Here is a 23,049-nt window from a genome sequence, read left to right as displayed (position 1 = left end):
AATATCCTGCCCTTTATTAAAGCACCTGAGGGATGGACAGTGAGAATGGAGAAATCTCTTGCTGTTCCCAGGTGTGGTATTTGCAGGGTCTCCCATCATGGGGAGGGAAGATGAATCTGGCTCCATGTTCTTAGAAGGCTAATTTATTATTTTATGTACTTATATTAAAGAATGCTATACTAAACTATATTAAAGAATAGAGAAAGGATACTTAGAGAAGGCTTAGCAAGATAATAATGAAAAACCTGTAACTTTTTTTTCCAGAGTCCTGACACAGCTGGACCATGATTGGTCATTAAGTTGAAACAATTCACATGAAACAAATGAAACAATGGCCAGTTGGTAAACAATGTCCAAACCACATTCCAAAGCAGCAAAACACAGGAGAAGCAAATCAGATAATCATTGTTTTCATTTTTCTCTGAGGTTTCTCAGGAGAAGAAATCCTGGCAAAGGGATTTTCCAGAAAATATGACTGTGACACCCAGGGGCTTCCTGCACCTCTCAGTTGTTGGACTCCTTGTTTTCACTAAAACTGCTGTGTCTCATGTAGGGATGGTGTCCTGCTGCCACACACACACATCTGCAGGGAGTGGAGGTGCCATGTGGCAATCACATTCTCTGAACAAATTCCTTTGCTCAGGATTTTTCTTCTGGGAAGCTGAGAAGCCTCAGAGAAAAGGAAAACAATTCTTGTCTCATTTGCTTGTCCTGTGTTGTGCTGATGTGGATTGTGTTTGGGATTGTTTACCCACAGGTGATTGTTCCATTGCATTCTGCTGGGAGTTGTTTTGGCTCTTTGGCTAATTAGGGCCAAACTGTGTTGAGACTCTGGAAAGAGTCACAAGTTTTCATTATTAGCTTTTTAACATTCAGTAAGTAGCTTTTTTGTATTTAGTATAGTATTCTTTAATATATAAAATAATAAATAGTCCTTCTGAGAACATGGAGTCAGATGCATCATTCCTGCCTTCATTGAGGCTTCCCTGCAAATACAATAGTGGCACTTTCTCAGTGATGGGGACATGCAGACCATGCCCCCTTTGGTGTCTTTTGGGGGATATGAAAACCATCTCTGAAGCACTGGAAACTGTCCTGCTTTGTGCCTCTTCCTCCTGGATGTGGGATAAATCCCATCTTGAAACCTCACTGTGGAGTGAAGCCATGAGCAGCGCTTCGGAACGGATTCTAGGTCACAGGGGTTTTTGAAATTTTATTTTATTTTACTGCTTAAGATACAAATTTAGAAACTCATTAAAGCTTTGTCCTTATGGATTAGACATACTTAAAACAATGGCAGGATTTTCTCCAAAGGATATGATGGAATTTGTTGACAAGATTAAGGACAGGCGAATGGTGTCACCCAAAGCCCACAGGAGTTACTGAGAAGTTCACTGATAAAGGATTTGGATCTGGCCTCTAGAATTTTGCAGGTGGAAAGGAAAAAAAAAAGAAAAAAGGCAGCTTATTTCCCTTCTTGGATAAGGAATAATTCATTGCTACTTCCTAATAGAAACCATGGGCATTGATTTTCCATGGATTTATGTGTGGTGGTTTACAAGACTAGTTTTTATAAATGGTTTCTGTTGGCAGATGTAAGCAGCCTCCTGCTGCACTGGCTGAACAACTGCCATTAAACAAATGGCTGTCATTAGCAGGTACTTTTTTAACCTTCATTTTGTTTAAGCATTTTTTTTAAGTCCAAATATCTGCAGAATGGCAAAATGGGGGGAAAAAAATCCATATTTAGCTCAACTTGCTGAGAAATCTTTGGGAAATTTAGGAAATTTATAAATTTGTAAAGCATCTTAAAAAGATGGACACTGCTGTACAGTGTTGGCTGAGTAATTCTAAATATAATTCTAAATCCTATTAATTCTAAATACACTTTCATGAAAAGGAAGCTCAGGGAGAAATATAAATGCATGGGATAAATGGATTTCTTAAATACATAGACATTCCACATGGAACTTACCTGCCCTGAATTTTTAATTCAGTCATAGATCTCTCTTTTGAGCAGTTTCTTTTTAGAGCAACACCTTAGCCAAGGGAATGTGAAAATTATAATCTCAAAGTTCTATTTCTGGAGGTTTCTAACTCAACATTGAACAATTTATTCTGATGGGAGGGCTCCTGTGTGAGGTCTCTGGTGTCCTGGATGGAAAGCTGGGCTGTTCCCTTACCTGCAATTTGGCTTCTGGGATTTGCAGCCAAATACCTGAATTGGCAAAAGCCTCTCTGCACTTTAAGAGCCCCTGGTTTACCTGATACCTCTGTAGGAGTTATTTTGTTAATAATTATTTGCTAGAGATCTGTTAATGTTACCTTTGCCTTGAGGACTCTGAAGTTCTGTTGGTTCCATGGGAATTGCAGCTGCTGATTTCAGCTCTTGGAAGTGCTGGAAGGGATTTTTGGGTTTTGGGCTCTGTCTCCCTGGGTGTACCTAAACCTGTGGGTGCTGAGGATGATGTGCTAGGGATGGGATGGGAGATACTTCTGAAACAAACTGGGATTTATTGAAGATGTTGGCTTTGTCCTGAGAACTGTGATCCACAGCTAAACCTTTGTTCTTTTGATGCCAGCTCTGAATGTGTGCTCAGTGACTGTTCTAGGCTCTTATCAAAGTAAAAGTTACTTCCTGCAAGTGCTTTACTACCCTTTCAATTAAGGGATTTAAAACTTTTATGTGATGCCATTTTCATGACACATTGTTTATTTAAGGTACCTATTAATACCTTCTTAAATATTCATATAACTTAAATTTGATGTGCTACTGCCACAAGACAGATCCTTCTTCTTTGAGAAACATTGTAGTGTTGTGTACGAAACTTCAGGGCAAGGTCAAGACTCAGTCATTCTGCATTGTATCTGGATTTAAGAAACAGAAGAGTCATGCATTTAAGAAGCAGAGAAGTTGTGGATCTCAATTAACTCTTGCTCCTTTTGGTTGTCACATCTGTTATAGCTTTGATGTGGAATACCTGCAAACTGCAAAATTTTGACTTGAAGAATTTTTTTGAGTGTTTTCAGTTTCTCTAGACTTCTTTTGTTTCAGTGAGGTTTTGAATCACTATACAATTAAGAACTTTGAAAATCTTGAGTCTTTATCTGACTCTTGTGAAATCAAGGGAGATTTTTCTTCATGGCTTCAATGGGAGCAAAGCTGGCACTTGGCTGCCTTTGAAAATCAGACCCATAACTTAATAAACAACAAATGACTGTCAGCATTTGCAGTGATGTCAGCATTTGCAGTGGCTGTGAGCAGCATTTACACCATAAATATCCCATTAGGACAATCCTGACAGGAGTGGAAGGGCTCTGTTAGCCAAGCCTGGGCTGTCCAGGTTTGGCTGGATGCAGAGGGCTCCTTCCTAGGGAATTTGTGCTGGTGGTGTGGTCACTGTGTATTCTGCTTTTGGGAACATCTCCTGTCCTTTCTGCCAGGCTGTGCTTCTTGACTCAAGCCAAGGTTCCTCTTATGGTGCCTGGAGCAATTATTAATGCAGCAGTTGTGTGAAAATGCAAATAACTGTACCTGTTTTGTATGGTATCTAGGTAAATATTGGAGCAAAAATCAGATTGTTGTGCTTTCCCTGGGCTCAAGTGGGAGGAACACAGAGAGCAGCAGTGGCTGTGCTGCAGCAGAGCTGCCCTGTGACATTCTCCTGTGCTGGGGAATTCCCTTCTCAGCCTTCTCTCTACCCAGGGAGCCCAAATCAGTGCATCTAAAGAGCCCAGTTGGGATCTGGCACCCTGAGTCCCCCCCAAATCCTGCTCAAAGTGTCTAAAACTGTTTCAACTCTACCTTGCACCCAGAGCCTCTGTGATGGTCACTTGTTTGTCTCTCTTCAGAGCCAGCACCAGCTGCTCCAAGGGTGCATGTGCCAGCTCCAGAGCTTTGGGAAGAGCTGTGCCTCTGCTCTGTTCCCATTTGCCAGGGGTCCAGGGGCTCTTTGCAGATTGTTCCCCACTTGGGGACAGCTGTGACCAAATTCTCAGAGTCCATCATTTCAGGTACTGACTTCACAGCAGCTTTTATGTGTTGGCTTTGCATTTTTCTGAAAAGGAAGCTGGAAAGGTTTTATGATCTTCTGACATAAGCCAGAGAGAGAATAAAGAATACAAAGCTTTCCCTGCATTTCTAGGGAAAATTGCTTCCCTTCACACCTGCTTGCATTGACTAATTCAAGTAAATAAATCAAGAGCAAATTTTCACTCATCCCCTGCATGATTAATCATCTTATCCATGCAGCTCCCTGTTGTGGCTCTTTAGGATGGGGACCTTGCTTGAGCTGGTTTATTAGAGAAAATACATGTCATGGTCACTCACATCATAATGCTCATTACATTGGTGACACTATCAGAATTAGAAGCCTTTAAAAGAAAATGCCACGAGTGCTCACTTCCCCTGGAGCTAAATGAGTGAGTGAATAATCTCTGAGATGAGCAGAGTAATTAGACATTTTCTCTCTGGAGATAGGACAGGCTCCAGGAATAAATATGGGCAATTCCCATTTTGAAAGGAGCATTTGGAAGGGTTACAGTTTGTTCCTGTAACAAAACAGGCCAGTTAGGAGCAAAAATGTGGGGGACAATTGCTGAAAATCCCCGTGGAAAGAAACAAGCCCTTAGTCCCTGGCTGGCTGCAAAGGGGACACAGAGCAGCAGTCACAGTGCCAGAAGTACCAGTGACATGGCAGATAAATGACAGAGGTGACAAGCCACCTGCTGGGCAGGGACAGCCCCTTCCCCTGCTGGATTAATTAACATGCAAAAGGTTCTGTGTGAATTCTAACCCCTTGAAATGGCACCCTTGAAAATGGACTTTTTCACTCCTTCCACACTTGTCCCCTCACCTTTCTTTGCAGCAGGATCTAACTTCATTGGAATGTTATTTTTTGGGGGGAGGGATCATTATTTAAAAAATTTATTTTGCTTAAATAAATCTTAATATTAAATCTTCATTCCTGTGGCCTTGACCTGGCTGCCTTTTTCAAAGCATATTTCTCTTGTGTGGGTCCTCCAGCTGCAAAAATATACAATGTGAATATCTGCCCCAGGGCCAAAGTGATGCTTCTGAGTGTGAAGTTTAACAATGTGCATATTTATGCAGCTGATAAACATGTCAAATGTAAGAGATGTGTTTGACAGGCAGAGAGGAGCAACATTTTGAGGGCATGGAGGCAGATGTCCACTCTTAGTGCTGTCTGTGCTTTCAGGTGTTTTTGTTGGCACCTCTCTGTGTTCAAGGTAATGGTTTATGTTAATGGGTGATATGAAGATGTAAGGAAGTTAATTACTTAGTTAATAATTCCCAGTCTCAGGAATTATCAGGCAACAAGAGTAATGAGAATGGGGGAAAATCTGAAGAGAATTTCAATAAACCCAGAGTAAAAACTACAGAAAGGCTTGGGAGTTTGCTAATTGATTGTCTTCATGGAGAGAGAAATCATGTTTAAAATTGTCCATGCATCATTTGTTCTAATGTAATAACCAAAAACTATATAAAAGTAATTTTATTGGGGGGCAAAAAGTAATTAACCTGTCCTGTTACAATGAAACAGATTTTTTTCTAGAGAGAATTCTGCTGTGACAGCAATCCTACCTTTGATTATGTGCTATTGCATTATGGAAACTGCAATTCAGTCATATTCATCTTTCATTTAACAGATTTTCAATTTAGTGGGGTATGAGCTAACTGAGCTTAAATTTGCTATGAGACTCCTTAAAGGTGACATTTCAAATAAACTTATTTTTTCTGCAGAGGAGCTTTAACAAATGAATGACAGATGTGAAATAATCTCAGAGTCCAGAAATACGACTTGGATGTTTGAGTAACAACATCCTTAATTTCTCTTTCACTTGATTAACTTCTGTATTGTGGTTCCCAGGAGCAGGAGGAATTAATTGCAGTGTGAAGTGACTCACTGCCTGTGCTCTGGGAGATTGGAGGCTTTAAGGTCTCTCCAAGTCTGGAGCAGCAGGTGAGAGGCAATTCCTGATGAGAACTGGGAGCTCCCCAGTGAGCTGGGACCTGACTCCCAGCAGGATGGACACACAGACCAGTCCATAACATCCATTGCAGGCTGCTGGGGAGGGAAGGGAGTGTCCTGGCAGAGCTGGAGCTGAGCCCTAGCAGGATGGACACACAGACCAGTCCATAACATCCATTGCAGGCTGCTGGGGAGGGAAGGGAGTGTCCTGGCAGAGCTGGCCCAGCCCTGCTCTGGGGCTGCAGCTCTGAACCTCGCAGTGTTCACAGCTGGCTGGGCACGAGGGAGAGGCACATTTGTACCTCTCTTGGTCCCTGCTTTGGGGACTTCAGTTGGCTGATTTTCAGTGGGATTTCAATGGAAACTCTGGAAGGGGGAGCCTGGCCTCCCCTGGGGCTTGGTGAGCCCCAGGTTACAGCAGCAGTGGCACAGAGAGCAGGGGATGCAGCTGAACCTGTGCCAGCTGCCCCATAAGTGAATGTGATCAATTCTATGCATTGGAATTAAGAGACAGTTTTTTGTTTTTTAATTTTTTCTGTTTTTAGAGGTGTGTTTATGTTTTTAGTGGTTATATTAGATGTTAATATTTAAATTTGAATATTGATTGGTTTGTTTATAACTTTTTGAAAAAATTAGTTTTTTATTAAACTAGGATATTTTATTTTTTGATTTTGAGAATATATATTTTTAAAATTATTATTTACATAATTGTGGAAGTTTGCAGGCAGTCCCAACATGGGAAGAGATGAGAATCTTGACTCCATGTTTCAGAAGGCTGATTTATTATTTTATGATGTATATTATATTAAATGAGAATGTTATATTAGAACTATACTAAAAGAATAAAGGAAAGGATTTCATCAGAAGGCCTGCAAGGAAAGGAATGGAATGAATAACAAAGGCTTGTGACTCTCAGAGAGTCCGAGCCAGCTGACTGTGATTGGCCATTAATTAGAAACAACCACACGAGACCAATCCCAGATGCACCTGTTGCATTCCACAGCAGCAGATAATCAATGTTTACATTTTGTTCCTGAGGCCTCCCAGCTTCTCAGGAGGAGAAATCCTAAGGAAAGGATTTTTCATAAAATGTGTGTGTGACAATCCTCTGTCCTTAATAGACTGGGAGGGGCTGCTCAACATGGAGGGCAAAGTAATGCTGGGTCTGATTGGATTAGTGGCAAATTCAATCCAGGGGATGACTGCTGATTCATCAGTGTCCTTTTTCCTAGGATCAAAGTGACTTTGGCTCGACATGTGATCTGCTCAGTACCCTGAATGAACTGTAGGCTGGATGGGTTGGATTCAGTATTTCAGCAGGAAAAGGAATTTAATTTGAGAAGTTGCAATGTACAGAATGGGAAATTATCTTTTTACAGCATGGGAAAGCTTCTCTGTGATGCAGAATTTCCTCAGATGTGCTCCCCAAGCAGCAAGTAATAAATCACAAAGATGTTTCCCCAGAATATCAGCACTTACTACAGAATTTGTGAAAACTTGTGGTTTCCATTATCTTTTTCAAGCCTGAATCCAAAGGACAAATATTCTTTTTCCTGTAAAGAGGTTTATCTGACTCAGCAGATTTGATTGAATGTTCTTACAACAGGAAGATGAAAGACTATGTAAATAGGTTAAGCATGGGCTGAATTTTAGTGGGAAAAGCCTCCTGAGACTTCAGAAGCACTTTAAAAATTGATACTCAAATCACAAGTGTCCTGCTTTAGTCCTAGGTCGGTGTGTTAAATATTGAAGAGTGAAGTGTCTCTGATTAAAGACTAGGAAAACTGATTTGAGTCTTGAAGTAATTCATGTCTATGATGGCATGTCCTGTTCCTAGGAAATCCTGTGACACAGGGGGGGTCTGAACCTGGGAATTATGAACTGAGGCTGCTATTACTGCAAGGGAAGGGCTTTTGACAAAAAACATTTTCAACTTATTTTAATATATTTATTTTGTTGTTCTGAAATGTGCTCTGTTGCTCCAGCTCAGACTGTTCTGTGGCTCTGTGAGAGAAGCTGATTTGCTGGCCCCTGCAGTGGATGTTGTTTGGGCTCTGGCAAAAAGAAGAATAGGGTAGGAATTGTCATGACACAGAGAACAATTACACTGAGACAAAATTGGCCACTGCCAACATTTACTGTGTCCAGTGGCAAATGTTTGATGCTCAAGGAATTGGAGACTTTGGATGTAATGGATGGCAAGAAAAAACCACAAATTCTTTACAGGGAATTCTTTACTACGACATGAGAAACATTGTGGTGATGCTGAAAATGAGGCAGTAAAGATAAGGTTCTTTTCTGGAAATAAGATTGCTGATAGTTACTCACTTCCTCTGATTTTACTTTCCCAAACAGGTCTGCATTCCTCTGACTTCCACCAGGGGAGATTTGTGTTACTTGTTAGTTTAAACTGAGGTCATGTTTCCTTTCTTTGACTCTGCCACCCTGTCTCTCCCTTCCAAAAGCTCCAAATCCAGGTGTGAGTCTATCCCTCAATCTTTCTCTTACTAAAAGTTCCAGTCCTTTAGAGATCTAACCCTTTAATCTCATATTCTAAGACAGAGCAGTAACTTGTGTGTTCATGCTTAATTCAAGGAAAAGGATTTTTGTCAAAACATAAAATGTCCTCAGTAAGGACAGGAATCAGCAAGCAAAAATCTGGAAGTTGACCCAAGCTTAGGTGGAAATGATGTCTCATTAAAATGTTGGCCAGGCAGCTCTCAGTCCTTTTACTGAGGGACTTCACCAAAAAATCATACACCTGGGTGAGCCTGGTTTGATCCTGGTGTTGCTTTTCCTCTTTCTGTGAGCATCCCTTGGAGTCAGAGTTCCTGGGAGTGTGGGAATAACCCTTCAGGGCATCCTTGGATCACTGACTGAAGGAAGGAGTTCACTAAAATCAGGAAAAGCCCTTCTAACAACCCCCTCTTGTCACCTCGTGTGTTCTGCAGTGGGAGCACTTTTCTTGCTGTCCTGCCCAGTGTAAATTGTCCCTGGGTGCTGACTGTGGAGCCAGGCCAGGTCAGCACAGAACAAATCCTCTCAGCAGAACTCAGCCAGCTGTGTCAGCTGCCTCTGCCAGCATTCCCTCCCCAAAAAGTGAAAATGAAACCTGGGAATATCATCTTTAAACAAGCAGGTGTGGGAGCAGGAGGAGACTGAGGTGGGAAATCTCACTGCAGCTTCCTGGGATATGGGCTAGAGATGTGTTCAATGTCTTTTTTGCCTTCTGACCAAAAAAGGTACAACCAAACCAACCAAAGCTCTACAAACAAAGCAAGTGGAGCAGTTCCCATTGCTTCTCACTCCATTTGCTGCCCAAGTGCTTTTTGGCTGATGAGGAATGGTGGGACTTGCCACTGCTGGAAGAGTTCAGTTCCCACCAGAACTGGAACCTGAGTGCCCAAAAAGGGTTATTTCAGCTGTGCCAGAAAGTTCTCTTTCCCTTGGGAAGAGCAGGCTGGGTAGGGAAGTGTGGAGCTCTCAGTGGCTGCTCTGCCAGAGGAAAGGTTCCTTGTTTTTCAAGGAACCTCCTTGAAATGTGTTTATGCTATGGGAAAAGTGAGCTTACAATTTCCCTGAGCTGCTGGCACCTTCCCAGGCAGGCACTGTTGTGTGTGCCAGCTCTTTCTGGGGTTGGTGTGTTGTAATTGCTGCTCTGGGAAGAATGGGAGGAGAGGAGATTCCTTTTAGTCTCTGTTTTTTTCCTTTTGTGCTCTGTTTTTCTATCAGTCTTCCTTAGGACTGGAAGCTCTGTGGGCTTTGAAGCTGAGGGCAGATCCCTGTACCCTTAGTGAGGCCAGGATTGCTTTTTGCCTTCCAGGAAATACCAGGGAGGTGCTGGGGGTCATATTTGTGTAAGATTTAGGGATGTTGACAGCTGTAATGTGCCAAATCTTGGTGCCACAGAGGCAATTCCATACCCTTGTGGAGCAGGTGGATGCAGGAAACACTGTGGGATATTCTGTGGTTTTTATCTGGGGCGGATGGGTTTGCTTCTTGTGCTCAGCATGCTGTAAAAGAAGTGAGAAAAAAGCAGTTTTCTCCTGCAGGTAATTGATACAAGTTTCCATAGGTGAGCATGAAAGCAATGTTGTTTTAAGGAATGGCAAAAATAGTGCACATGAGTTGGAACTGGTTGTCAGGCTCACAAAATCCATGAAATATATAATCCTCCTGCAGTAATTTATTGCTACAGATCTTATGTTCATGTCCTAAGTCACACAAAAAACCTCATTCATAAATTTAATTTTGGTCCAATTGTTTCTGCCAAGATTTTCTTTACAGGAAAAAGCCCACAGATTTCTTTCAACCATATCCACTTCCAGCAGTGAAAAGGAAACCAGGCATTCCTGGAATTATTATCAAAATTCCTTTGTCTCCACAGGGCAGGAAGCCAGACTGCTTTGTTTTAATAGCATTTTTCTAGCCTTAAACCTCCAAGGCTGTCTATATGTCTCAATTTTCTCCAGAAATTTTGGGATGCTGTCTGCATTTGGTTACAGCAGCTGCCCTGACAGCTCATTTATATCTGATTTTACCTCCCCTGCCCACAGCACTACAGTATCAGAGCTGATCCCTCTACAATAAAGCAGCAGGAATGCTGCTTTGCCTGTGTCTCTGACATGACTTGCTGTGGTCATACATATGTCATATAATGGGATTTGGAATCTCCTTCCCCCCCCCCCCCACTGTTTTACTTGGAGTTTTCCTGCAGTTTGTAGTTACAGTCACATCTATATTTTGTGCCCAGAACCCTGGGAATAATTCCTTTTTTCTTCATTCTAAAAAATCTCAGGAGATTCAGTGCTACTTTGCAGCTGCGGGTAGAGAAAAATATCAGGGGTTTTTTTTTAGTTTTCTAGAATTTATTCTATTTCACAACATTACTATATTTTAGTTTAATTAGTAGTATTAATCAGAGATGATAAATGGGAAATGCCTACATGTCTCTTGTTGCTTTTTGCCTGCTGATGGGGCAAATTCTTCCTCCATGTAACCCTATAAAAGCAGCTTTCAGAGTGGCCAGAATGAAATCCTGGTAATTCGAGGGCAGGAGAACCCTCCCCTCACATGCACATGCCCACACAAACACATGCACTTGATTTTTGAGTCTGACTCATCTTTCAGTGTGTGTTGAGTGGCCCAGGAGGGGCAGGAAAGGGCCCTGAGGAGCTCCCTGAGCCAGGGGCATGGATTAGTCATGGGCTCCATGTAAACCTCAGCCAGAAGGACACAAACCATTCCAGCAGCCTTGAAACCAAAACCCTGCTCAATTATTTGTATGTTTGGGGAGAGGAAATGCGTAAATTGCTTTCCCATTAGTGAATAACCAGGAAATAAACAGAGGAGACCTTGTTTAAAATGTTTGTTTTGTTCTGATGGTGAAGATAAGCAGCTGGGAGAGTTCTCAGGTTGGGCTGCTCTCCCTGAGTCATCCCAGCTTTGGCTGGATGTTGAACACAGCACTGTGATGGGTGAATACATCCTGCAAATGGATGCAGGTGATTTAGAAACTTGAGGAATTATTGCAATGCTGATTTGCCATGTTGAGGTTCTAGAGCACTTCCTGCATTGGCTGATTTCATCCCTGTTGGATGAAATGGTGCTCGGAACATAAAAGGAGAAGGTGCTGGGGCAGCCAACAGCAGGGGCATAAATCCCTGTGTTTGAGAAGGACAGGGATTTGGGAATGGCTGTGCTGGGTGGCTGATCTGGATGGACACACATCCACAAGGGTGGACAGACCATTCCATGGAAGGCAATTGAATCCTTTAGTTAGGACTGCATGGAGAGATAGTTGAGTCTTGGAATTGTACTAAAGTGAAAGTGCTTCCTTCACCTCTTTGGTCAGGTATTGTATTTGTGGGGTTCCCAGACAAGGGAAGGAATGGTGAATCTGGCTCCATGTTCTCAGAAGGCTAATTTCTTATTTTATGACACTATATTATATTAAAGAGTACTAAACTAAAGAGTACAGAAGGGATACTGATCAGATATGCAGATCTTCAGAAATTAGGGAAATAATGAGCTGAAACTGGGGCAGTATCCTCTGTTGGGTGATGTCTGCTCTGCTCTGGAATCTTTCTACCCCTGAGGTCAGAATGTTTGGGCTGTCAGGAACATGCAGGAGACATCTGCAGAGCTTTCCTAAGTGCTGAAGTAGCTGAGTGGTGATTTCAGCCAGAGCTGGACACAGATTCCTGATCCCTGAGGTCCCTCTTGGGGCTCCTCCTCCCAAGGGTTTTGTCTGGAGACATGGATTCTCCAGCTGTGGAGATGTGAGTCCCTAGAGAGCATCATGTTTGCACTGACAGGTTTTTAATACCTTGTCCTTTGATTATTTCTTTCTGTTATCGCTTCCCCAATCATTCCAAAAGAGTCTTACAGAGGAGATGGAGACTGCACCAAGAGCCTTTCCCTCTGCTATTGTGTAGCTGCCAGCTGAAATGGATAGAGCTAATTTTTCCTTGGAATTAGGTGCTGTGCTGAGATTGCTGGTGCAGTAATTTTACAAAATGCTCATCTTTCCTGCTTTAAATGTGCCCAGCTCAGGAGGGACAGGCAGGTGTTACTGTACCATGGCTCTTTAATGGGCTCTGGAAGCAAGAGGGTGGTTTCAGTCCCCAGGACATATTTAATCTTGTAACATCTTTTACTGCATTTAATAGCCTGTCCTACATCTTAATCACTCAGTGTAGAGAAATTAATCCAAACCCTCCTTTGTCCTGATAATTTTAAATCTCCTCTGGCTTTGCCCAGGTTGGCCTGTCTTCCTCTGGCAGTTCCCCAGCTCCTGCCCTTGCCTGCTCATGAGAATGCTCCTCACAGAGCTCGATCATTGTGCACATCTTGCTGCCTTTTCCCTCGGATGTTTACTGGGTTTGTAGTTTTTCCTGCTGTGTTTAAAGGAGGCTTTGGATGCTGTGTGCACAGCACAGCTCATGCAGGATGCTCCTGTTGCAGGGAATGAAGCATCAGCAGGATCAGAGTGAGGCAAAGAGCTGGGAACAGAGCCTGAGAGTGGCCCTGCTGCCTCTCTTGCTTTCCTGGCACTGCCTGCTGCCCAACATCTCTTGGAGCCCTTCTCTCTCCTTCAAATTTACCCCACATACACCCAGAACAGGGACTGTTGTGGGCTGGCTGTTCCCCCACATATTCATGTGGCTATTGATCTTTGCTGTGAGTTTTGGCATCTCTTTTGTAGTTGTAGCAACAAAATGTTCAATGGTTCAATGGTTTCAATAATGAGGGAGCTTCTATTTCTGTACTCTCAGGGACATTGTTTGGATTTGGGATTGAGTCACACAAACAATTCCCCATAAAAGAGGAATTTACAGGTTGGATAACTGCCTCCTAACAAGGCACTAGATGAGCATAAAAGTGATTGAGAGGTTTGCTCTGATTCACCATTCCTGGAGATGTGGCTCTCAGCTTTGGCCTAAGCTGCAGTTTGCCAGCTAGAAGCCAATGTATTATTAACCTGAGATTGCTGTACCAATAGTGAAATTCTCACCTAAACTAACTTTTCTAAACCATGTCTCTTCAACATCTGATGATTGGAGCTTGTGAAATAAAATTTTATGAACTAAGGAAAGTGGCTGTGAGCATCTGGGGAGAATTGTGGGGATTGTGAGTGACTTTTAGTGCATGTATTTGGTGTCTCAGTCAGTTTGACCCCCTGGTTTTTGCACAAATCTTGCTGCTGCTGGGAAGCTTTGTATTTTCATTTATAGTATTTTTTTTCATGTTATCCTGTAAATGTTCATTTTACAGAGGCACAGCAGAACTGGGAAAAGCTGGAGGTGGCTCTGTGGATACAGTGGTTTCTCAGTGGCCACAGGTTTGGAAGAGACCCGGGGTCTTTTCAGCAAGGGACACTTAAAAGATGCAATGACACTGGTGTGAGGTCGAGATTCCTGTGTGAAATCAGCTGGAAAAGACAAGCCTGAGAACAGCCTGGCTTGGGGAAGGAAGGAGATGAGGGCAGTGGGTTGGAGAGATGAATGAGTGCCTCGTCTCCCTTCCCTACACAAAGCTGTTCCCAGCTGGTGCCTTTTCCACCTTTCCATTGGGTTCCATGCAGGATCCTGCTGAACTTCCACCCCCCTTTCCTTCTGCTGTGTTTCCTGGCCTGGGGCTGTGCCTGCTTTGGGGACACTCCTGATGAGCCCAGGAGAGCGTGGTGGCACAGGGACAAACCTGAGTAAATGGAAGCAATAAAGATTTTACCCATCATAAACCACAGCAGTCAATAGCAAAACAAGCTGCCAGCCAGTGGGAAAGGCTTCAGCAACAGCATAATGGGTTTGATTTTCTCTGTTTCCCTCAATACTGTGCCAAATGCATTTAGCACAGGCTGGAGGGGAGCTAACAGAGTATCAAACAGGCCAGCAAGGAAAGCCTTGCTGTTGTCACCTCTAGCACCAAAAAACCTCAAACAAAGCAAGGTTAGTGTTTCAGCAGCCCATTAGTGTGACTGTGTTATCAACTGTTAGCAAGAGCATTGCCTCAGCTGACATCTAAAATGATTTTTAGGTGCTGCTGTAGTTGAATCCTTCATTCTCCATGCAAGGTTTTTAAACCTTTTTTTAAGCTTTTTTTTTGAGTTTATTTTTTTCCAGGTGAATTGAACTGGAAATTTTGTTGCACCTAAAGCTAAATGTGCAACAAAACCTCCTAAGCCTAAATCAGTAATGTTCTTAAGTGGAAGCCAACATTACATTTCTAGTAAGTTGTGTCACAGGCAGCATTTGGGTGACCTGGGGCTTTGCTTGGTGACCTGGGGAAGAAGGAAAGCCTTGGGAGAGCTTCACCACAGGGGAGTGTGTGCACAGTCAGCCCAGACCTGCTGACTGAACTGCCTGATCCACAGTGGCACCTAAATCCAGGCAAGTGCAAACACCTTGGAGTCTGAGTCAGACCCCATCACTGAATGGGTAAAGGCAAGGCAAGGGCTGCCTTAAGGTAAGGAGAGTATGCTTTCTTCTAATAAACAGTTAATCTGTGATTAAAAGGTTTTCTCAGGCTGCACCTGAGAAAACACACTGTTTTTGTGTGAAATCTGAATAAAAATCTCTGATTACAGAGATAAGGTAATTAGCACCTGTCTGTGTGTAATGTGTGCTGAAAGGGGAAACATGGCACACAGTGCCTGAGAAGTGGTAGGGCTGCCACTGCACCCTGGATATTTGAACCAGCATGTGCCAGCTTTTCCCTTTGCTAGGATGCAGTTTTGACACACTTGGTGAACTAGCTCAGCTTAGTTAATGATATTTTTAATTACTGGGAGAAGTCAAGAATTGCTGGATCCATAATCAGGAGGAATCTGAGCTTGGGGCTGGAGAATTCCAGACAACAGCAAGACTGAGAAATGCAAACCCTGTCTTAGTGCCATGGTGCTCACTGTCCCAAAACTTCCTGAGAATATGTGCCTTTGTCAGAAATAGCTCCTAAACATTCTGGTGAGCTTAACAAAACCCTGCCTTGGGCAGATGTCTGTCTTTCTTTCTACATGGCAGCACTAATCCCAGCATTGCTGCATTTGGGGGAATTCAGCTGCACAAGGAACTCTCCAGCACTTCCTCAGTCAGGGATGTTATGTAAGATGTGCAGCCCTGATAGAAAATCATAGGAGACAGGGCTAAAAATGACCTTGGGAGGTCTCCTGATCCTGCCCTGGGGAGGTGGACACTGCCAGCACTGAGTGCAAGGGGTGTGAATTGCTGAGAGTGTAAATCCAACAGTGCCATTTTATTTTTTTATATCCAAGCAAGGTAGCTGAAAGGGGATGGATTGCAGTGATAGCTTGTCTCAGTCATGAATATTAATATTGAGGCAATTAAATCAGATGACTAGGAATTCTAGGACAGGGAGATGGTTTGCATGTCATTGAATCTGCTCCCCAGTTAGCAGAGAAACCCTTTCCTAAATGTGAGGAGCTGCCAGGCAGTTACAGGAGGGTTTAGAGCATCCCTTGCACAACCTTGGTTTTCATCTCCCATTTATTGAAAGATTATTTAGTTGCCACTGCAGTGTGCTGGGTGTGGATTTGAGTGACCAAAATCTGATTTGATGTGCAATTATGAAATTCCTGCCAGCACAGTGCAGGAGTCTCAAAGGTATTTTCCAACCCAGTTAATTCTGTGGTTCTGGAAGAGCAGCATAACAAATGGAGTTTGTTGAAGTTGGATGTACCTCAGCCAAACTCTTATTGCCACACATCAAAGTATCCCTAACCCAACATGCTGAATCGTTTGCCCAGGTGAATTGTTGGAATGAGTTTCCCTGATTTATACCCTGAGTGTTTAAAAATGTGCTTTGGGATGTGGCTCCCAAGGATTCTGGAGACCTCCTTTAGGAACATGAATACCAAAGCAGTGAGAGCTGCTGGTAACAGAACCCAGGTGAATTTTGCATTATCACCAAATCATGATTTTCCATTTTCTGGCCATGAGGATGTGAGGACTGCCTTGCGTCTCCCTTTCTGTCTTTCCCTCAAGTACTCCTCTGTTGGATAAAATCCCTTCCCCCTGCCATACTGAGCTTGTTACTCCAGCTCCTATGAACAAGCAGAAAAGTTGGTTGAACCTCTGGGTTTTTGCCTTCTGTGGGCTTCTCACCCATTTTCCAGGGACATAATAAGTGTGTAGAGGATCTTGGACTTTAAAATGTTCTCCAGTGCAGTCCCACAGCTGTCTGTGAGTTGTGAGCCTCAAAAAAACAAACCAAACAAAACCAAACTAACAAACCAAAACAAACCCAGAAAGAAAAAGGAAAATATCAGAATTTAACATGACATCCTCCCCCATTCTAAAACAGCAGAGGATAATCTGGCTTAAAGAATATTATGAATTTCTTGCTGGACTGAGACCAGGCACAGTCATATAAAAATGGATAAATCCAATGCACAAATATGCCTTTGGCAGCAGTGTAAGAAGTGTCTGATAAAGTTTGACATAACCCCAAAATATCTCCTTGCTTCAAGAGTGTGGTTGGCAAAAGAAAAAGAGATCAGCTACGTAAATATTGATGTTCTCTTACAACATGTTAGAGTGACAGATGTGGAGAGAGGGTGAATTGTCACTGCATTTCCCTAAGAGCAAGATATTTCTGTGTCTCTTATAGCTCAGAAAATGGTTTTATTTCAGCCCTGGAATGAAGCACCACCTTGATCATGTTCTCAGTGATGTTAAGAGCACAGGAAGCTCAAGGAGGGGAGCTCATTTGGTGGTAGCCTATTCCTGAGAATGAGAATTTTTCCTGACTATTACACCCTTAGCAGTGCCTCACAAAGAGAGATGGGAAGGAATGGAAATCTTGTAACCAAGGGGCCTACAGAGGTCAAATCTGGCAGTAATAATGTGAGCCAGTGACTGACCTGTTTGCACAGGAGGTTCCAGAGCAGAAGAGATGGATCATACAGGTCTTCTCATAAACACTTTGAGTGCAACTTTTGTTGGGTTGGGTCTTTTTAAAGTTTGGTGACTATGTTTCACTTTCACTGCGTTTTCAGTTTCTCTGTCTGCTGTGTCCTTGGCTGGCTTTTCTGCTCATTTTTCCTCTAAGCTCATAACATCCCAGCATAAATATATTAACAGATCCTGAAATATATATGTGTCTTGTCTGTGTGTCAAGAAGACTCACATACATTAGGATTTGCTTGCTCAAGCCTTTAGTAGATGACCTAATTTTCCCTTTTAATCAGATTACAAGAGAGATTTAAGTAACTGTTTCACACTTCAGGAGGATTAAGAGGCACAGAGATTCCAGACCAAATCCTCAGCTGGCATTGGGAAGTTGAGAACTGAGGCAGAGTTGTGTGATTTGCAGCAGCAGGGATCTCTGCTCTGGACTCCCAACAGACAAGTGAAGGAATAAAACTGATAAGAGGCAGATGTTGCCTAGAGGTGTGTATTATCTGAGGAGATAAGGAATGCTCAGGCAGGAAATCACAGAAGGCCTGGTGTGGTGGTGTTCACAGGAGTCTGAGGATGAGGGAAGAGACAAGGATCTGACTCTGTGTTTCAGAAGGCTGATTTATTATTTTGTGATATACATTATATTAAAACTATACTAAAAGAGTAGAAGAAAGGATTTCATCAGAAGGCTGGCTAAGAATAGAAAAGGAAGAATGATAACAAAGGCTTGTGTCTTGGACCGAGAGTCCGAGCCAGCTGACTGTGATTGGCCATTAATTAAAACAACCACATGAGACCAATGCCAGATGCACCTGTTGCATTCCACAGCAGCAGAAAATCAATGTTTACATTTTGTTCCTGAGGCCTCTGAGCTTCTCAGGAAGAAAAATCCTAAGGAAAGGATTTTTCATAAAATGTGTCTGTGACAGCCTGGAGCTGAAGAGAATCCAGAGGGGAGCTCACAGGGAGGGCACAGCTGGGAAGCTGGACTGGAGTGTGAAGTTCAAGCCCACACTGACACAGCAGTGAACCTGTAACCAATGAATTTAGGGCTGGCCAGTGCCAGAGGGAGCTCCTGGTCCTTCCCTCTGACATAATGAGTGCTCAGGAGGCGTCTCACACAGAAAACAGCAGAGGGGAGGGTTGGGATGTGCTGGGGGCTGTTGCCTGTGCTAATGTGATGTGAGGGAGCTCCTGCAGCCCTTCCCAGGAGTGCCTGTGCTGGGAAGGAGCTGATTTGGTGGGAGGGTCCCTGTCGTTGGCAGTTAATTGAATGAGTTGTTCATCTCCTAAGTGCTCATCTGAGCCGGGCTCAGCGCTCTCCAGAGATGCACCCATCACTAACTATGAAACTCCTCAGGCAGCAGAGCCTGCAGAACCTCAGATTACCTCTTCCTCTTTTATTGCACAAGGCTATTTTTAATCCAGTGCCTGGCTAGGCATTAATCATCTTTGACAAATTACTGTTTGTTGTCTTCATGTTGTGTAAATTCCCATGCATATTTTAGCCTATTGCAGCCTTGTAAGAGCAGTTAGTGACACCTTATTTCCCTTATTTTACGGGCAGGCTGCATTAGTGTTGAGCTATCAGAGGAAATTCATGCCCAAATTCATCTGTCAGTTTAAACCAGTGAACAGCTGTGCTGTCAATGCAGCTTTGAAGGGCTGTATCAGCATCAGCAGTGCCTCAGTACCCATGGATTCCATATCATCAATCATCAATTTTGCTAATTACATGGCAATGTGAGTACAAATGTGTGATGGGAATTGACATCTCACGGGAAGTTGAGTGGCTCACTGAGTCAGGAATGAGTACATGCAGAATTCCTCCTACACACAAAGAGGTGCAGGAGTCACAGCAGTTTTTCTGCACCTTTTTTCTTACACTTGAGTGCTGCATTCCTAGACATGTCTCCCTCTTAGATCCAGGACTTTGAGAGCAGCACTTCTCAGTGACCCAAAAAATGTCTGATGGTAAATCTCATGGGTGCTTTTAGTGCTGGATCAGGGATCTCCACTTCTTATGTCAAGTTTTTGGGAGCAGACTGGGAGTGCCTCATGTTCTTCACAAGGCACCAAAGGTTGCCCTTGTGGAGGTCGGTGAGTGCCTGGTGAGTGGAGCAGGCAGGGTTTGCTCTCTGTGCACTCCTGAGGGCAGTGGGAGTGTGTCCCTGGTAAGTGGGGCAGAGGAGGACATGCCGTGAGCTGCTCTGTGCCCTGGCTGGTCCTGCTGTCAACCAGCTGGGGACCTCCCAGGCCCTGGGGACACACAGCTGCTTCCAGCCCGGCCCCAGCTGTGGCAGCATGGCCTGGTGGAGCTGGGTGGAGCTCAGGAGCTGCTGTGCTGCTGGGGAGGCTGTGTGTGCCCCAGAGCCCTGGGAGGGTGTGAGGGGTACCCCCGACCCCTCTGCCTGCACAGCACCCTCTGCACTCCCTGGGCTCTGCAGTGCTGACCTGGTGGGATGGTGAATTATCCATATGGGTTAGTGCATTATCCACATGGGATAGTGCATTATCCATGTGGGCCATGGGGGACGGTGCATTATCCATGTGGGATGATGCATTATCCATGTGATAGTGCATTATCCATGTGGGACGGTGCATTGTCCATGTGGGATGGTGCATTATCCATGTGGGACGGTGCATTGTCCATGTGGGACGGTGCATTATCCATGTGGGACAGTGCATTATCCATGTGATAGTGCATTATCCATGTGGGACGGTGCATTATCCATGTGGGACGGTGCATTGTCCATGGGGGACGGTGCATTATCCATGTGGGATGATGCATTATCCATGTGATAGTGTATTATCCATGTGGGACGGTGCATTGTCCATGTGGGATGGTGCATTATCCATGTGGGATAGTGCATTATCCATGAGGGACGGTGCATTGTCCATGTGGGACAGTGCATTATCCATGTGGGACGGTGCATTGTCCGTGTGGGACGGTGCATTATCCGTGTGGGATGGTGCATTATCCATGTGGGATAGTGCATTATCCATGTGGGATGGTGCATTATCCATGTGGGACAGTGCATTATCCATGTGGGATAGTGCATTATCCATGTGGGATAGTGCATTATCCATGTGGGACGGTGCATTGTCCATGTGGGATAGTGCATTATCCATGTGGAGTGTTTCCAGGTGGGGATGAGGAGCTGGAAGAACTCAAGCCTGTGTTGTCTTTCTGTGAGATTCCTTGGTAGAGTAAAAGCAGGGTGACCCCAACAAAGACAAGAAAATGATAAGGAGGACTCCATCTTATCAGAAGGCTAATTAATTACTTTATTATTCTATGTTATATTACACTTTGTTACACTGAATCCCCCAAGCACTCAAATGCCCAGAATCTTGTGACTGTCAGCCAACAGTCCCAACACACACATGGATTCAATTGGTCAATGAATCAAAACACTCACACCAGAATCCAGTTACCAATTCCCTTCAGGTAAAAAATCTTCCACAATGCATTCCACAACACAGGAGCAGTAAATGAGATAAGAATTGTTTTTTTTTTTTTTTCTCTGAGGTTCAGAGAATGTGAATCCCAGAAATAGCCTTGGGAAGTTGTGCCTTGCTTTTCTCTGTGAAGAGAATTGTGGCTACACCTTGGGTCTGAGAAAGGACCACCTTGAGGTGCAGAATCACAAGCAGCAAGGAATTGATCAGTTCCAGGGTCAGTGGTGTTTGCTCTGCCCTGGGAGGAGCAGAGTGGGATGTTCCATGGATATTTGAGAGAGGCAGTCTGCTGTGAGTACAAGTGAGAGTGTGGCACAGGCTCTGGCACTGGTGAACACGAGCAGATCTCTGTGGATAATACGAGTTTTTTTCTGTTTGATTTTTTAGAATCAACCTTGTCCTATGTTAGGCAGCTGGAGGCCAGAGTAAGACAGCTGGAGGAGGAAAATCGGATGCTGCCCCAGGTGGGTGCCAGCCCCGCGGGAGCGCCGGGCTGCAGAGGGACCAGCAGCCCTGTCCTTCCTGCCTCTCCACACTCACACACCCAGAGGCTCCCACATCTGTTTGCTCATCCTGCTCTCTTCCACTAGGGGGTTCATTTAAGGCTCTGACAATGCTTTCATTAATTATTTTTCCTTTGCAGGCTTTGATACTTTGTTAAGAAAAAAATTCCTGGAAACTGCTACTTCTAATTAATTAATTAATTTATGGGTTGGGAATCACAGTGAACTGACCCTTTGCATTCTGGTTTTATTCCAAGAGGTTCTTGTTAAAATATCAACTACTTTTTATGGTTAACCAAAATATTTTGCTCTAAAAGTGCAAACATTATAAGTGATAATTGGGTTATATTATTTTTAATGCTTGAAGGACTATATTAGCTACATTAATGCAATTAACTACATAATGCAATTGCTGAAATGCAATTGAATAAATAAGCAAATATGATCTTAAAGGTTTTCCTAACATGTTTCTAAGAATAAAAATTTAAAAGTCTGGTACAAATGAATCAAAGACACTTGTGATCCTCATGTATGCACATACTTACTAGAATGTATTTCTATTATATTTCATTAAATAATCCTTAGAAAAATCCATCAGGTCTTCAAATGAAGCTGCCCACTGGAAAAGAAAAGAAGTTGGATTTTGTTGAAATTGAACACTGGTCTTTGGTCTGATGAAGAAAAGTGAATTTTGTTGGACTTAGTACCGTTGTCTGACTGTAAAATCCAAGGTAACAGTGATGGAGTAAGAAGTGAAATCCACTGGCTCAGATTATTGCCCTTTTCCTAAAGCAGATTTTAGGTAGAGTGTGGTGGATTTTCTCCTCACCTTTCATGTGACAGTTGGAAAGGCCTCTACAGCTCTTGCTTGGTGACCTTGGGCACTTTTCTTCTCTCTACCTTAATTTTTGAATCTGGAAAAGAAGGACAGAAAGAAATGCCTGCTCATTAACATGTAGTTTTCAGTAGGAAAGACAGAGGTTGATCCTCAGTGATAATGAATATTATTTTCTTTTCAAGAATGGTTTTCAGGGCAAATGTTAACAAACCCACCCAAAAATACTGTGTGGTTTGTCTTGGGTCTGGAACAACACTGGGAGATAATTGTGCAGAACAGTCTTCATGGGCCAAATCTTTAGAAGTGTCTGTGTGTTTAATGTTTGATTTGTCTGGGTCTGAGGTGCTGAGGCAGAACCCACAAAAAGCATTCCCAAATCTGACCAGAGCCTGGAACACCCACCCTGTGTGCATTGGGTTCAGTGAAAACACCTTGGCTGGGGTGCCAAACTAGAGAATGGTCCCTGTAAAAACAGCCTGGCACCTAAGCCTGAAGCTGTTGCAAAAAACATTGAAACAAAATATGCTGAGGGTAGGGGTTTAAAAGGGAAGAGTGAGGCAAGCAAGCCTGGAAACTGCTTTTTGTTTTCAAATAGCCAGGTCAGTTTGTCTTACGTGTGGTTTTGTTGGCACAAGGATCTGTGGTAGAGTTCTGAACAATCTCCTATCTCTGGTTACTTCATTCTGAGACTTAATGAGTGGAAAGAGTTCACATTTCCTGGCATATTTTACTCTTCCTCCTGGTTGAAGTCATGGCTTTGGGGAGAGAAAGGAAGTGCAGACACTGAGCTGATTCAAACTCTGCTCTCATCACCTCAGTGTTACCTTTGCCTG

General features: G+C 43.4%; 1 protein-coding gene across 2 annotated transcripts in view; it reads left to right on the top strand.

The window, feature by feature from the left end:
- Positions 1 to 23,049, top strand: part of CCDC85A (coiled-coil domain containing 85A) — a 162,556-nt gene that overhangs the window by 124,323 nt on the left and 15,184 nt on the right. Inside the window, exon 5 of one of the 2 annotated variants that reach the window (XM_058801735.1) lies at positions 21,263 to 21,339. The exons of the other annotated variant lie outside the window; for it this stretch is intronic. Coding sequence (XP_058657718.1) covers positions 21,263 to 21,339 — 77 coding nt within the window. The remainder of the gene's footprint in view (positions 1 to 21,262; positions 21,340 to 23,049) is intronic. 2 annotated transcript variants of the gene reach the window in all.

Source organism: Ammospiza caudacuta, chromosome 3 (assembly GCF_027887145.1).
Source record: "Ammospiza caudacuta isolate bAmmCau1 chromosome 3, bAmmCau1.pri, whole genome shotgun sequence".
Classification (NCBI taxonomy): Eukaryota; Metazoa; Chordata; class Aves; order Passeriformes; family Passerellidae; genus Ammospiza; species Ammospiza caudacuta.
Note: the sequence above shows the minus strand (reverse complement) of the source record. Positions and strands in the feature narration are given on the sequence as shown.